Source organism: Garra rufa, chromosome 16, assembly GCF_049309525.1.
Source record: "Garra rufa chromosome 16, GarRuf1.0, whole genome shotgun sequence".
Classification (NCBI taxonomy): domain Eukaryota; kingdom Metazoa; phylum Chordata; class Actinopteri; order Cypriniformes; family Cyprinidae; genus Garra; species Garra rufa.
Window position 1 is genome coordinate 1,836,902 of NC_133376.1, and position 16,425 is coordinate 1,853,326.

Below are 16,425 nucleotides of genomic sequence, written 5' to 3' on the forward strand. Positions count from 1 at the left end.
TTAGGTTCTTAACAATGCATATTACAAATCAAAAATTACATTTTGATATATTTACACTAGGAATTTTACAAAAAATCTTCATGGAACATGAACTTTACTTAATTTCTTAATGATTTTTGGCATAAAACAAAAAACAAAAATTTTGACCCATGCAATGTATTTTTGGCTATTGCTACAAATATACCCCAGCGACTTAAGACTGGTTTTGTGGTCCAGGGTCACATATAATAAAAATAAGATAAGATAAACATAATCAGACTTGTTTATTTTGAGACAGTATTAACCTGTTTAATCCCAACTTTTTCCCAGACATGAAAATATCCAAATAACGTGTCTTTAGTAACCCTTTAAAATAATCAATAATTATTTTGGGAATTTCCTAGGGAAAAGTTTGAGAAAATTTGTGTTTTATGGTCGGTACTGAATTGACATATTTCTGCACTCATAAAAATGGTTATATATCTTAGCCCAGCTATTTTAAACCCTTTGATCGCTTTCTATGGTTACTATTATGCATAAAACAACCTTATACAACACTGACAGGAACACTGAGATAAAAGACAAAAAAATACAACCATCAACGTATTTCAAAATTGTTACTTTTTATAAATTTTTATATAGTGCAATATTTTGTCATTTTAACGTTTTTAGTGTAATTTTCACTAACAACTGCAATTGGATTTATATGGTATACCTAAATTCACTGTTATCCCACCATTCACTATTATGACAAACAACATGTGTACCAAAATATCTTTGTCATATCTTTGTGTTAACATACTTTACTAGCCTCATTTTTTGGAGTTCTGATGCATCTATCATCTTCTCATGATGCAAACAGTTAAAAACTGCTCTGGTCATGTGACAATTTGCACTAATCATCATGTGAACCTGCACATATTTAATTAAGACCCTTTACTTTTCCATATTTGCAGGAAGTGCACCAAAACATCAGTCAGTAAAGTTTTTAGAGCTTTATAAATGAAAACGTTTTTTGGGAGGTGGGATTAAATGGGTTAACAATATAATACAGAGATTATATTGCGAAATTAATTAAACTAGGTGTAAAATCATAACAGCTCCTGATAGGTAGACCTTGACAACCAGCTCCGGAATGGCATAATATTCTGTAATATTATAGAAATGTTTTCAGTTTATTAGAGAGATCACTACAACCGAGTCTCACTGGCCTCAAGATTAGTTTGGCACGACCTACTTTCTGACAGAGGCTCGTTATATGAAGTGCGACACCGGCGTCATCATTTGTCGTTTGTAGAAGTGTCGACTGGAGAAGTGTCGGGTCCTCCTGAAGGGTTTATTTTGGGCGGTCTCTCTCTCTCTCTCTGAGGCACTGACTTATCTCACCAACAGGGGCTTCTGTGTTAACTGAGGCTAAATAAACACAGATGAACTGTCGAGCACATTCACAAAAATGTCCTGGCAATGTCTGCCTGACTTCACAAGACTCTCGGAAACCGCAGGAGAAGCGCGTCACCTCACAAACACACTGACATGGAGCTGCTTTAAACAGGCGAAGCGGGCATGTTCCTCCTAGAAGACTCCACTGGCGCCCAGCGAGCGCGCCTTTGACGCTTTCCACAGCAGTTTACCTTCTGTTGGGACTTTTAGTGAGAGCGGACATCCGAGATGAAGAACCCACATCTGAACGACCACTGCAAGATCATGCACTCGGTGTCAGGAGACAAGAGAGTCAAACGGAAGGCGAGAGAGCCAATTAAGCACGTCAGTGACGAGCATTTACCTTACTTTAAATTGTACAAGGACGCGCATCTCATGGCAGAGACTGACAGCTGTCCGACAGAGGCGCGCGGCACGGAAATCATCGCGTCCAGGGACGACAGTGTGTTAAATACCGCGGTGGATATGAGGATTAACACCGTTATTGCTGGAGAGACTCCCGACTCCAAACTCAGAGCCGTCTCCGAGAAGACTGTCAGCGGCAGGAGCGCTCACGCGGGCTCGCGCAGTCCGCAGGTTTTTCCTCTGGAGCGAGTGTTGTCTCAGCGCGCCGCCTCTCAGGCGCCTGGCGAGAGCGCGGAATCACCTAGGAAACGCGCCGGAGAGCCGTCTGGCGTCGTCACGGAGATCAAAGCCATTCAGCAGACTCGCAGACTGCTCGCGAACGCGCGCGAGAGGACGCGCGTGCACACCATCAGCGCAGCCTTCGAGGCGCTGCGAAAGCAGGTAAAGTCCCGCAGGCAGCATCGCTTTGGTGCTCCACGAAGAACAATCAAATCATCAATTCATGAACTTCCAGCACTGCGTAGAGACAATTCATTCAAGTCGAAGTTAGAATAAAACAAATCAGCAACTTTAAGCTGTATATAAACTTTTCACAAGAAGATAAGCAGATGTTATTCTCATTTTTGCAGTTCTGATGGAGGTGTAATCAGTGTTGGGGAAAGTTACTTTTGAAAGTAATGCATTACAATATTGACTTACTCCCTAAAAAAGTAACTAATTATGTTACTTAGTTACTTTTTATGGAAAGTAATGCGTTACGTTACTTTTGCGTTACTTTTTAAATCTGGGCAGGGCTTGCTTGTTTGTTTTTAATATAAAAAGTTCTATTTTTGACAAATGTAAAAGCCTTTTCCCACCAAAACGTGAAATGAATAAGTCTAAGGTTGAATGAAAAGTAATTTCACATCTGTAGAACTGGGAAAAAGAAGTTCAACAGCAATTCTTCAGCAATGAGAAAAAATGAAGCACAAATCTAAAGTAAGTTTTGCTTAATAGTATGCTTGAATCGGATCAACAAAGATCAGCAGCAAAGACATTGGTTAATAAAATGGGATTAAATACATAAAGGAAACAAAAAGTAACTTGTGTTACTTTTTTGAAAAAGTAACTCAGATATTTTCTTGTAAATGAAAAAGGATTGCTTGCTTTATTAGTTACTTGAAAAAAGTAATCTGATTGCGTAACTTGCATTACTTGTAATGTGTTACAAAAAAGTAACCAACTTAGTTACTTTTTATGGAAATTAATGCATTACAGTATTGAGTTACTTCCTAAAAAAAGTAACTAAATATGTTACTTTGTTACTTTTTATGGAAAGTAATGCGTTACTTTTGCGTTACTTTTTAAATCTGGGCAGGGCTTGCTTGTTTGTTTTTAATATAAAAAGTTTGATTTTTAGCAAATGTAAAAGCCCTTTCACACCAAAAAGTGAAATAAATAAGTCTAAGATTGAAGGAAAAGTAATTTCACGTCTGTAGAACTAGAAAAAAGAAGTTCAGCAGCAATTGTTCAGCAACGAGAAAAATGAAGCACAAATGTTAGTTAATCTAAAGTAAGTTTTGCTTATCAGTATGACTGAATTGGATCAACAACGGTCAGCAGCAAAGACATTGGTTAATAAAATGGGATTAAATACATAAAGGAAACAAAAAGTAACTCGTGTTACTTTTTTGAAAAAGTAACTGAGATATTGTCTTGTAAATAAAAAGTAATGTGTTGCTTTACTAGTTACTTGAAAAAAGTAATCTGATTACGTAACTTGCGTTACTTGTGATGTAAACACTGGGTGTAACGTAATTGTAACACAGTCTATCAGCACAAAACAAAGTTAAAGTATGAAAAACCTAAGCTTTAATATACTTCATCACTGATTTTAACACATCCAGACCACACACTCACACTTTATTATTAGAAGATAGCCAAGAGCTTAAATCCCAATTCACAAATCCCTTTTTTATGATGACAATAGTTCCAGTCACTTCAGTGTTGGTTCAGATCAATAACAGTGTGAAGTTCATTTCAGAAGTTCTACAAAAGTAAGTGTGGTATTCAGCTGTGAGGTTCAGTTCAGGTTAATTGAGTTTTGGTTTTCACATTGACAGCCTGCATTTCCTCTGACCCTGGTCTGCTTCCACAGGTGCCCTGCTACTCGTACGGCCAGAAGCTGTCCAAGCTGGCTATATTAAGAATCGCTTGCAACTACATACTGTCGCTGGCTCAGCTGGCAGACCTGGACTACACGCCGGACCAGAGCAAGCTGAGCTTCAGGGAGTGTGTGGAGCAGTGCACCAGGACGCTGCAGGCCGAGGGACGCTCCAAGAAGAGGAAGGTAATCCAGTGTCCAAGCGCTTCTCCGCTGCTTCTAGATATGCTCTTTATTATATGATTGTGGAAAAGAAAACAATGTGTGCGTTTCAAAACCATGCCTCTTGAAATACACGTTGCTCTCATGCGAACCACGACACTGACCCACAAACTGTGAATAATTATAGACTGGCTAGAAGCTTAAGACTCAACTGCATTCAGTTACACTTTATTTTCATAGTCCACTTTAGACATCTGTTTACTGTAACTTTGCAACTACATAGCAGTCATTATTAGAGGATTAGTGGTTTAATATCTGATGACAGAACAGAATGCTCCCCAACAGACATTCAACTGAATATAACTTCACAGATACATGTCAGCTGACTCTCATTAGAGTATGAGTGGACTGTTCACTGTAAAAAACAAAAAAATAGCTGTGGTCGCCAGAATTTTACCATAAAAATATGGTAGCAATATTTTATGTTCTAACGATTTAACTTCAATCTTCTACTGGAATACTGAAATCTGTTTTGTACCTTTGTAATACACTGATAACCACCAAAAGCAGATGGCAATGAGAAAGGCACACGATGAACCAAAGCCCATCACAAGCAGCTTTTAAATACTAACATATATAGAAGGTGCACAGAGTCATTCACACAAACACTAAACACCATCATGGTAAACTCAAATAATGCAATAAACATTCATTTAACAACATTAGATGTAACATACAACCCTAATGCACACAACTGACAAGAAAAAACTAAGAAGAAAAAAAAATCAACACAAAACAAAACATCAAATGTGAAATAGGGAATTCTGGAAATGTTAATTTACAGTTATTCACTGCAAATTATACAGTCTTTTTCACTTCCAAAAACGGTATACTACTGTAAAATTACATGTAATATCCAATGCAGTTTTCACCGTATTTAGTAAGGGAATTTACTATTAATCAATTAATACTGAACTGTGGTATTTTTACCTTTAAAATCACAGCCATTTTTGTTAGGTTAGGGTTCAGGTTAGTGGAATAAGTTGACATTGATACTTGCCAAGTGACTTACAGTCAGAGGTGGATAGATTACTTACAGATTGCAGATTACGTGATGAAAACTCTAGTCAGTAATCTAGATTACTCTTTTTAGGTCATGTAATCTGACTACTTTTTAAGATTACTGTTAGGTTACATTATCAAACTTGTTTTAAATGTACAATTAAACACACCATATTGATATAAAAAGCAAGGAGAATGAAAATACATTCACTTTTTGATGTCAAATAACAGTGCATTAGCGGTTGATATAGTGAATCTTTTTTTCACATATTTTAGTAATCATCATACATTAAATGTAATTTGAAATCTTAAAATTCAGTGGAGATTATAAGGCACCTGGTGACTGTGGTATAATTCCTTAAATAAAATCTCACAGGAGTCTCAAATTTTTTTTCTAGCAACTTCAGATTTGGAACATACTTATTTAGACATAGGACTTTAATTTTATAGTAAATTTATAAATTTATAATATTATGCAAATTATATATATATATAGTACAGTGCATTTTCTTCACAGTAAACTTCTGTAACTTTTTGATACTTTCATAATTTGAAATAATTGTAAAAAAAAAACTTTTTTGAAAAGAGTCCAAAAATCAGTTAAATATTTTTGACTTCCAGAATTGATAAACGGAGTGTCTATTTACACTTAGTGCAAATAGCCTGACTTGTTGGCAGAGGCTATTTACACTAACTCCACCCACCATTGTGTGATTGGGACAGTCAACACTACAAAAGATGGCTGATAATCATCAGTTCCAGTGGTGCAGAGGATAAATCGCGTTTCACTCTTTTCGACGCGACAAATCCAGGTTCAAATCCCCCTTCTGACTAACTTTTTCCCCTCCCTTTTCAAATCTCATATCATATCGGAAAGGCATTTATTTTCAATAAAAATGAAGGACATAATTGAAAAGTTGAAATAAAGTATTGGTTAGGGTTAGAGTATACGTGTAGAGAGGGTTATATCATTTAATACATTGAATTAAAACTATAATTTACACTCAGTGCATAATAACGGCATTCTGTTTTAATTTACTACAATTCTGAGGTGCAGATAATTGCGTCTGTTTGCAATAAGTATTACAAATATCAGAAAGTCCTGCTATTTAAACATAGTGTATTAAATTATTAATAATTCCAGAACACAATCACATAATCCATAAAAAGTAACTGTTATCTGACTACAAGCTTTTTTAAAGTGTAATATACTGTAATTACAAGTACTTAACTTTTGTAATCTGATTCTGTAATCCGGATTAAATGTGATCGGTTCCCACCCAGAACTGAATTTAGAGTCAGTAGAAAGTCAATGAAAATAAAGTGTTAGCGATTAAGCGGTCTACTAATGCTCTGTCTCAAAGTAATGTGTAAACTGGTCTATAGTTATGTTCTGCGAGTGACAACAGTAACCAAGGCAGAACATACATGATGTGTGTATATGTACCAATTAGAGGGAATTTCCCCCCTCTGCCTAATAACCGTCCCATTAAATGAAATTATCATCAGCTTTTGTCAGAGCAGGACTGGGTGTTCCGCCAGCTTTTTCCTCCGCCGCGTCCCGGCCGAATAAGCAGCGATTGATGTGTTTTTGGGGGAGTTTTACCACACGGTCATCTGTGCAGCGGTGATTTCCTGCAGCGCTATCCTATATCGGCGTGTGCATTTTGTCCTGCGATAGGAGAGTGCGGGACGTTTGTAATGAGATTACGAGTGGTAATTGAGCAGCTGTGACACACTTCAGGCTCTGGAGAAGGCCAGCAGTTAGTCTGTGTGTGCATGTGAGCTCATGCGCTCCCCCCGTCCCGTCCCCCGTCAGAGCCAGACACCAGATGTTCGCAGCGCTGCTTGGGAAGTCCTGCTGGCGCCACTCAGGGCAGAGGGCAGGGGGAAGGCACGCGAGCCGGAGCCCAGAGAACGCACTCGCTGCAGGAACTGGCACATTCCCCAGCGCGCTCTTGGCCCGCTCCCCAGTTCTCCCTCGGCCATCTGTTCCAAAAAAACACTTTGAAATAAAAACGCAGCGCTCATCACTCTCTTAGGATACGGCTCCACGGAGCAGCTGTTACAGAGGCGAGGGGAAACGGGAGGAGGGTTTGGAGGAGGAGGGGCGCCGTCCAAGAAAGAAATCCCTTTGTCAAGTAGAGCCAGTGAGTCTGAGGGGAAAAATGTTTTGGCAGAGCACAGCCATGAAAAGCACTGAGCGAACATGGAAATGTGCATGAATGTTGCAATGCGGGAACCTTTCTCGACAAGTCCGTTTCTAAACCTATCTAGTCCGACGCTGACTTTGTTCTTCTTCTCAACAGGAATAAAATGAAGGAAGCCAATGTGGAGAAAGAGGGACCTCAATCCGTCCACACGAAGCCTTGTAATGTAACGAAAGTGTAAAGTGACTTTGCACTATTGACTATACAGCCAACGGAGTCAACAACAAAAGCAATATGCTATTCTACAACTTTTGCACAGCGGAAACACTTTTCAAATGATGTGAAATCAGTTCAGCAGTCACAGACTTATTTATTTTGGTTTGTTTTGCAGTGTTCTCATACACTTGAACAGATCCTACACAGCTGCAATGTGCACATTCTGTCCAAAACGTCCTGCCGTGTGCAAGAAAGTGCAGGTTTTCTCTTCTTTTTGTAATCCATGTTATTATGTAATTCTTCATTTTATCGATTGCATTATAAACCATGATATAAATGAAAATGCATATAATAAATTCAGCACTCGTCTCTCGTCTTGCATCTGCTTTGTATTAGCAGTCGTTCTTGTTCTTGAACAGCAGACTGTGTCTCTGTCAGACAGTTTTATAAATGTATTTACTGTTGAAACACTGTTAAATGTAGTCCATCTTCATTACTGAAGAACTGCTTTTCTGAGGCGTTAATAGGCAGCTGTTGGTGACCCGCCAAAAACATCAAACTCCAGGAGGAAACAGATCTGAACGTTCTGAGCCGTGTGGGATTCCTATCAGCAGCTCGCAAACACACCGTTAAAACTAATTAATCAATGATTGTGTCACAGTCAGTATTATCTGCTACATACATGTCTGTTTCCAGCCGCTACAATACATCTGTGTGCTCTGACAACAACAACTTACTTTAGAACACACTGTTTTTAACTTGAACGAACTGATCACTTTTTAGTGAAAAATGTTCAGTAAAACTATTTGATTTGTGTCTCTTACCATGTCATATAAAAATAATGAGTTTATTTAATGTGAAGATTGGCCATGTGTTAACCAACTGATATTTTTCAGGGAAACATACACATTAAATATTTCTTGTATTTTATTAACATTAAACATTTTATATGAGATGTAACTTTATTTTTGAATACTGTGATTCACATGATGCTACAATATTGTATGTCTCACAAATCATCTTCTATGATCATACTATCTCACCGTGGTCAGCTGCTAAAACTGCACGTTTGCTAAAACAGTAAACATGCTTTCCATATTCAGAGGTGGCTGCTCAAAATGTGCGTGCGTGGATACTTTCATTCCTCTCTCAGGCCATCTGTCCACCACGTCGAAATTTCATATTGCAGTCTTTGATTACATCACTTCTTCCATTTAAATGACAGCGTTCAGAGACAGGAGCACTGGTGTTCTTCTCTCACTCCCCTCATTGTCTGGCTCATCTAAGATTCCAGAACTATTTGACAATGTCTTTTTGCATGTCCTATGCTTTGCAGATTTCCTTTAATAAGGGGGTTGCCTCTCTAATTCTCCAAGTACAATTACACCACAGCTATATCTGTTTTGGTTTTATGATGTGATTTACATTTTAATCCATTTTAAGATTAAAAATAACAGATCATTTCAATTTAAAAGGCACCTATTATGCCCCTTTTTACAAGATGGAATATAAGTCTCAAGCGTCCCCAGAATGTGTCTGTGAAGTTTCAGCTCAAAATACTCCACAGATCATTTATTTTATCATTTTATAAATGCCTATTTTGAGTGGAAGCAGAAACAGGCTGTTTGTGCATGTCTCTTTAAATGCAAATGAGCTGCTGCTCCCTGCCCCCTTTTTTGCGTTCTCTCGCAAAACCAGTTGAGCTCGTACAAACACTTCCTGATTACTTTTTCTTTCAGCTCTGTGTATTCACAATGGAGCAGTTAACAGACTTTTATTTTTGAACTTGAACTCAAGTATAAAGAAATACAGTCAGTGTTTACGGTAGTTCAAAGCACAGTTTTGGGACAGTCTAAAATGCTTAATGTGAAACACTGGAGGACCAAATTCAGTACACACCTTATAAAGCATACAGAGAAGCAGAATAACCCAGAATGTGAACAAAACCCGCTAAATTGCATGTAAAGGAAAAAAGATGAAGACCTCCCATAAAGACTGTGATAAAAAGACCAAATATGCTATAGAAATGATTGAAAATATATTGTGTAACTGCAAGCAGATGAGTGCAGAATATGAGCTGAATTGCATAAGCATTTTCTTCCCCATAGAAAACTGTGCTTAATGTGGCTTAATATTGTTTATATTTTATTAAGAGTATATTATGTACAGGTGAGCAACACAGTAATCCGTTAAAAGTTTATAATGTGTTTCTATGGGGGAGGAAACACATGTGTGACCCTGGACCACAAAACCAGTCATAAAGTTAAATTTTACAAAACTGAGATGTATACATCATATGAAAGCTCAATAAATAAGCTTTCTATTGATTTATACTACAGGGCCGTTGAATGCTTGAATCTGATTGGCTGATGAACGTTCTAGAGGTGTGCATTATATTCAGGGATATGCACGGCGAACGTAGTTCCAGACAGCTTTTGACCGAATTACAGTTCCATATCACTTCGCATAGTTATAACTGTAATAACGGACATTTGCATACACAAACAACAACAACAACAACATGGCAGACCATTTTCCGCACGTACATTTTAATATTTATGGTAAATATGAAAATTTTAACAACTGGGCGGCAGCAGTATTGGACAGTCCAGATGAAAAACAACATAAACGGAAGCGGACATCAAAAGCAGCCGGCAAGAACAAAAGACATAAAACGATCAGCGAAGAACAGCTAGACATACTCGAAGGAGAAAAACATGAAGAAAACACCAAAAAAACAACAGCTTGGGCAGTTAATGTGTTTAATGATTGGCTTAAGGCCAAAAATATGTCTGTGGATGAGGTAGAGAGAGAGGGAGCAGACGCTTTAAATACCCAGCTGCGAGCTTTCTATGCCACTGTCCGAAACGCATCCGGCGCAGAGTACTCCGTGTCAAGTTTTATTTCCCTAAGAGCAGGACTGAACCGCTTTATGTCCAGATATAACATCACTGGTCAATCCGAATTCAAGTCATCCAACGACGTATTCAGGGCCGTCCTCAAAAAGTTTCGCAAGGCTGGAAAAGACACCAGTTCTCATCATCCTCCCATCTCCATCGCTGAAATACAGCGCATTCGCAACTCTCCGTATCTGTCACCAGACACAGCAGCCGGACTGGTTCGCAAGGTCTGGTTTGATGTTCAGCTGAACCTGGCAAGAAGGGGCCGTGAAGGAAATCGAGAATTGAGAAAGCATTCGTTCGTTATTAAAAAAGACGAAAATGGAGATGAATATGTTTGCTTGTCTTACAATGCTGAAACAAAAAACCACAAAAAGCCCACCGATCCTAACAAAGACTGCTACCGAGGATTCATGTTTGCTAATTCAAGTGACCCCTTTTGCCCAGTCAAAAGTTTCAAGAAATACATCGCTAAATGCCCACCTGATGCCACATCCTTCTATCTTCATCCACTGAAAGCCCCACAGGAGGAGCTCGACGGGCGAGAGTTCTGGTATACCCGCGAACCGATGGGTGTGAACTTCCTCGGAAATATGCTTCCACGCATCAGCGAGGCAGTCGGGTTATCCAAAAGATACACCAACCACTCACTGAGAAGCACCGCAGTTCAAATTCTGACAGAAGCAGGGCTGGAGAGCAGGCAAATAATGTCTGTCACAGGGCACAGGTGCGAAACAAGCCTAAAAAGCTATCGGACACCTTCGGCTAAAGAAAGAAAACAATGGAGCCTGATCCTCTCAGGAAACAACAGTTCAAATGTCACAGAAAATCAGAAATCAGAAACCCACGATCAACAGGAAAAGGCGATCTCTGCGAACACACAGCCCCCCGCGCTTGATTTGCCGTTTTCAATGTCGAATTTTACAATTAATGGAAACGTGCAGTTTAATTTTAATAAATAAAACAAAGGTCTAGATAAATTAAGTTGTAGCCATATAAATCGAAAATGAAACAATAATGGCTGGCCTGCTGCACATTTTTATCGAAGGTACAACAAATAAATAATATTGATATGGCTAAGAACTTTGTGTTTCATTTATTGCTGCAACTAATAGAAATATGCAACGAACCAATAAATAAATAAATTAGTAAATATACACGCACAAACTTTTTTCTGTCTTGCAATCACGCGCTTGCATGCACACTATAGGTCACATACTAGCACAGAAACGTGTTGTCAGCGCTATACATGACCATTTCTCACTAGCAGGGTAATAACAGCTGCATCTTAAAGCAGATGAACTTACAGTTTAACTTTTTGCCACTGAGACGCAGTTATTAACTGCATAGTCTGAAAGGAATAATTGACGACGGGCCGTAGAATTCCTAGAAAATAATGCACACCCGAGGTGTAACGGCCACTCCGCTTCGCGTCGTGACCGCATCACCACCTCGGGTGTGCATTATTTTCTAGGAATTCTACGGCCCGTCGTCAATTATTCCTTACGTATAGTTTGTTGGGATAGGACAATATTTGGCCGAGATACATCTATTTGAAAATCTGGAATCTGAGGGTGCAAAAAAATCTAAATACTGAGAAAATCACCTTTAAAGTTGTCCAAATTAAGTTCTTATTAATGCATATTACTAATCAAAAATTACATTTTGATAGGTTTACAGTAGGAATTTTACAAAAAATCTTAATGTAACATGATATTTACTTAATTTCCTAATGATTTTTGACATAAAAGAAAAATCAATAATTTTGACCCATACAATGTATTTTTGGCTATTGCTACAAATATACCCCAGCGACTTAAGACTGGTTTTGTGGTCCAGGGTCACATATGGACTTTTTATATTATTGTCTTTGTCTATTAGCCTCTTAAGCGTGTTCTATAATGTTTGTTTTGTATGCTGGCTTATTGTTTTAGTACATTAAGCCACTTCAAGCTTTTAGAATGTCCCAAAACCTTGGCTTGAATGAAGTGGTATGAACCACTAACTTACAAGATGTATACAGGAAGTGTTTGTCTGAACTCAACTGATTTTGCGAGAGAACGCAAATATCTTTGCGAGGGAAACCAAAAGTTTTGCGAGAGAATGCACCCTGAATTTTTTTCCACCACCATGTCACCTTAGAGGCTCCGTACACCTCAGATACTCTGCTAAAAAAAACATTTGTTTTGTCTATCGCTCTGAAATCATGCATCTTAAACCATATTAGTTTAAACATCTGGTATAAGGTTTTCTAATTGCACACATTTGAAACACGTGGACAGAAAGTGGCTCTGTGTCACATGGCATGCGAGTACTAATCTAAGTTCTCTTTCATGTCTAATTGCACCTAAACGGTCAAATACACACAAGTTTATGTTAAAAAAGCAGGAGTTACAAGAACAGTCAGTTATGACTATGAAGGTAAACAGCTGGGAAAGGAATCCCATGTTTATACTAGATCTGTGTGGCAACAGCATAATATACAGTAAATCAATCAATCCACTGTTCTCTTGTCTCCTCTGAAAAGGGGACTCAAGGAGACTCTGGGACTCTAAACAGTGTTCTGTGCTCATCTGTGCAGCCAACGACAGAACAGATAGCATGCTTTGCTTAAACTTTTGCCATGGTGTTAGAACTGCTACACTATTATTGCTTGAAAAAAACGAAATGATGGTGCTGTGGGTGGAAACGTGCAGATAAAGGGGCAGAAATATTATAATAAGGTCCCCTTTTGACGTCATGGGGGAGTGTAATCTGAGCAGCTCATTTTTTCACATGCTTGCAGAGAAAGGCTTACCAAAAATTTTGTTTCTTTTTCACAATTTTAGGGTTTGGTAGATGCACCAGGGACCTGATTTTAGTACTTAAACATGGAAAATGTCAGATTTTAAAGTCGAATGATGTTGCTAAAAAGAGCATTATTTTGTGTATTTGTTGTAATGCAATGTTTTTATGCAGATTGAGGTTCAAAAAACATATTTTACACATACTGTACATTATTGTTTCTCCTCTCTGCCCACCTTTTCTGAAATGCTTTGATTTTTACAAAACTCATCTGATGAAAACTGAGGTGTTCTCTGATTGGCCAGCTATCCGGTGCATTGTGATTGGCTGAATACCTCAAGCGTGTGACAGAAATGTTACAGCCCTTACCATGCAGTTTCTCGGCGCAACAAGACAGAAACAATAAAACCCATTATAAATGAGGCATATGTTGTATCCAGTGGGGACATAACTACTGATTATAATGACTCATACTGTCTTTTTACACATTACGTTGTGCCGCATAAACATAACACCATGTCTGCATTTGTGATCTTAGAACGAGAAACAACAAGCACTACTCTACACTGCTCAAAAGTGGCGTGTAAATAGTCAGTACTGAGTTCTTTAAATATGAAAACGTACTTACAGGCTGCGAGTCAGAAGCACAGACTGTCCTTCAACATTGTAATTGCCCCACTTTATAGCCTTAACCCTTTGTGTACAGCTGGCATTGTAAGCTGCTCTCCCAGGTTCAGGAAACAGTCCTCCGTCAAATGCGCATCACACACCCAAATATTAGCGTTGTACTGTTCCGGTACAGTGTTGTAAATATAACTTAACCACTGATTCCTAGTTGTGTCCTCATTTGGAAGGCTAAACTAAGTACTTTTGCTTTGGCAATGAAACACACTGCATCTCCACAACATTTAGCTGCAACACTACAACAGCCGCTAAAAGTTACGCATTCTCTCTCTCTCTCTCTCTCTCTCTCTCTCTCTCTCTCTCACTCTCTCTCTCTCTCTCTCTCTATATATATATATATATATATATATGGGCGGTGTTACGCTAATCTACTCTCCCCACTGGTTCACTTCATGGAGTGTGTTTGAACGAGCTGTTTTAGGGAGGTGTGGCTGAGTCTTAACTTTTATAATAAATATCTCTTTGGGTTTGAGACTTTAAGCTTTGCATCTTTAAAGATCGTATCTATGCACAAACAGCTGGTAACACTCCAAAGACAAAGGAAAACAAGAAACCGCATCACATGACCCCTTTAATATGTCACTATAAAGTGTTTTTGATATTAAGGCCAACTCTTTCACACAAGTACAGGTTTTACTTCATACTGTTACCACAGACTTCCTGAAAGATGGTGAATGTCCATATCTGTCTCCAACACATTTGGTGAGATCTGTCCATCCTCATTCTGCTGAAGCTTGAAGGGCAGGAGCTTTAGGCTCTTTTGGGAAGGAGAGGTGTCGAACCCTCATTTATCCAGTGGCCCGCTCTCCTTCTACATACGTATCATCGCTGAGTCCATTTCTACAGGCACAGACTGGACATACAGAGCATCAGGATTTTCTCCTCTGGGTCGGTCGGGTGTGGGCTGACCAGACTGTCACAACCAGTTTAATAAATAAATGATTTAAACAGGAAGAAAACGAATAGCATGCCATGCAGATCTCACACCCATTCACAAACTACTGAATCATTCTTATTCCAAAAGATGTTTTCCAAGTTTCTGTCTAGGCAAGGACAAAACAGGAGAGAGATCAAATAAACCAAAGGACATTTCTGAATGATTTGTCTCACCAGCTAAAGGAAAGAAAAATAGTTAAACACAGGAACCTAAAAACGCGACCCGTTCAGAGACATGGCTCAGGTCCAGCACAGGGTTTTGTTCAGGGATAAATGAAACCATCTGATGGACAAAAACGCTGTGGACCTCACCAAAGCTGGTGCTTAATATCAGGAAAATCACATCCACCTGTCTGAATACTCTACACAGGTCTTTTGCATTTCAAAGACAATCGCAATGCTTTAATATCTGATCTTTCAGCTCCAGCACGACCTGACATCACACTTCACTGCTTCTGTGTCCAAACACAATATCAGATGCCAAAAACAAACACCAAATGGTGCTAACGAACACTCGCAGTGTTCTGAAATACTACTGATAAATAATAAATAAATAACAGTCCTTGCTTTTATCTCCTTACCAAAATATCAAACGGTCAGACAGTAATTTATCTTTTCTGAATATTAAAAACATTGGTGTTCTGGACGCTGTGAACCCTGAGACCAGTCAACAGAGTAATTAAAAGCTTTTAATAGTTTAAATGTGTGCTATTAATATATAATACTCCTAAACAGCTGTTGATGTATTCTCACAACATCAGATCAAAACACAGAGACATGCTCGATTACCCACATCAGACATTCTGGCCCACTACAGTCTTCAAAAAAGTCGAACCATTCAGTCGAACCATCTCTTTCTTACCTTTTTATAACCTAAAAAAACCTTCTTTTGCCACAACGAACCTTTGTGAAACAGAAAGGTTCTTTAGATTATAAAAAGGCTTTTTACGGAACCATTCAGACAAAAAAAGGTTGTTCTATGGCATTGTGAAGCACCTTTATTTTTAAAGGAACACTCCACTTTTTTTGGAAACAGGCTCATTCTCCAACTCCCCCCGAGTTAATAAGTTGATTTTTACCGTTTTGAAATCCATTCAGCCGTTCTCCTGTTCTGAGCTCGGTGGCATTTAAAGGGGCCATGTCTTAAAATGAGCTGAAATTTTGCAGAGCTGATTTTGACAAGGTAAAGGGTGTTTTTTTTTACAGTACTATTGAGAATTTTTATTTAAAGTATATTAGAGACTTTTCATTAAGACCCTAAAGAATCATATGAACTTGTGGAAAATAGGCATCCGATGACCCCTTTAAGGCGAGACACAGCAGGTGAATAGGGTGAAAATTAACTAATAGTTATCACCTTAATTACCCAGATGATTGATTACATTGATAATTGCATTTTTTGTATTACAAGTTTTCTCAAATGTTAGGTCTAAATATGCAAATGAGGCATTATTTAATGAAGTATGTGCTAATTTGCATACATTTCTAGTACAAAAATTTAAACTGGATGAAATCAGTTTCAAAATTCTTGTTTAATTTTTTTTGACATATTAGAGTCAAATGTTCTTACAGAGGGGATCTCATTTCGTCACGCCATAATTCAGAAAAAATAAAATGTATAAAA

At 38.3% G+C, this 16,425-nt stretch overlaps 1 protein-coding gene across 1 annotated transcript; it reads left to right on the forward strand.

The window, feature by feature from the left end:
- The first annotated feature begins 267 nt into the window (after nucleotides 1-267).
- Nucleotides 268-8,385, forward strand: LOC141288727 (transcription factor atoh8-like). The gene is made up of 3 exons (XM_073820898.1): nucleotides 268-2,205; nucleotides 3,902-4,093; nucleotides 7,441-8,385. Exons 1-3 carry the CDS (start codon nucleotides 1,648-1,650, stop codon nucleotides 7,444-7,446), a joined length of 756 nt encoding a protein of 251 aa, XP_073676999.1. The 5' UTR covers nucleotides 268-1,647; the 3' UTR covers nucleotides 7,447-8,385.
- The last annotated feature ends 8,040 nt before the right edge of the window (nucleotides 8,386-16,425 follow it).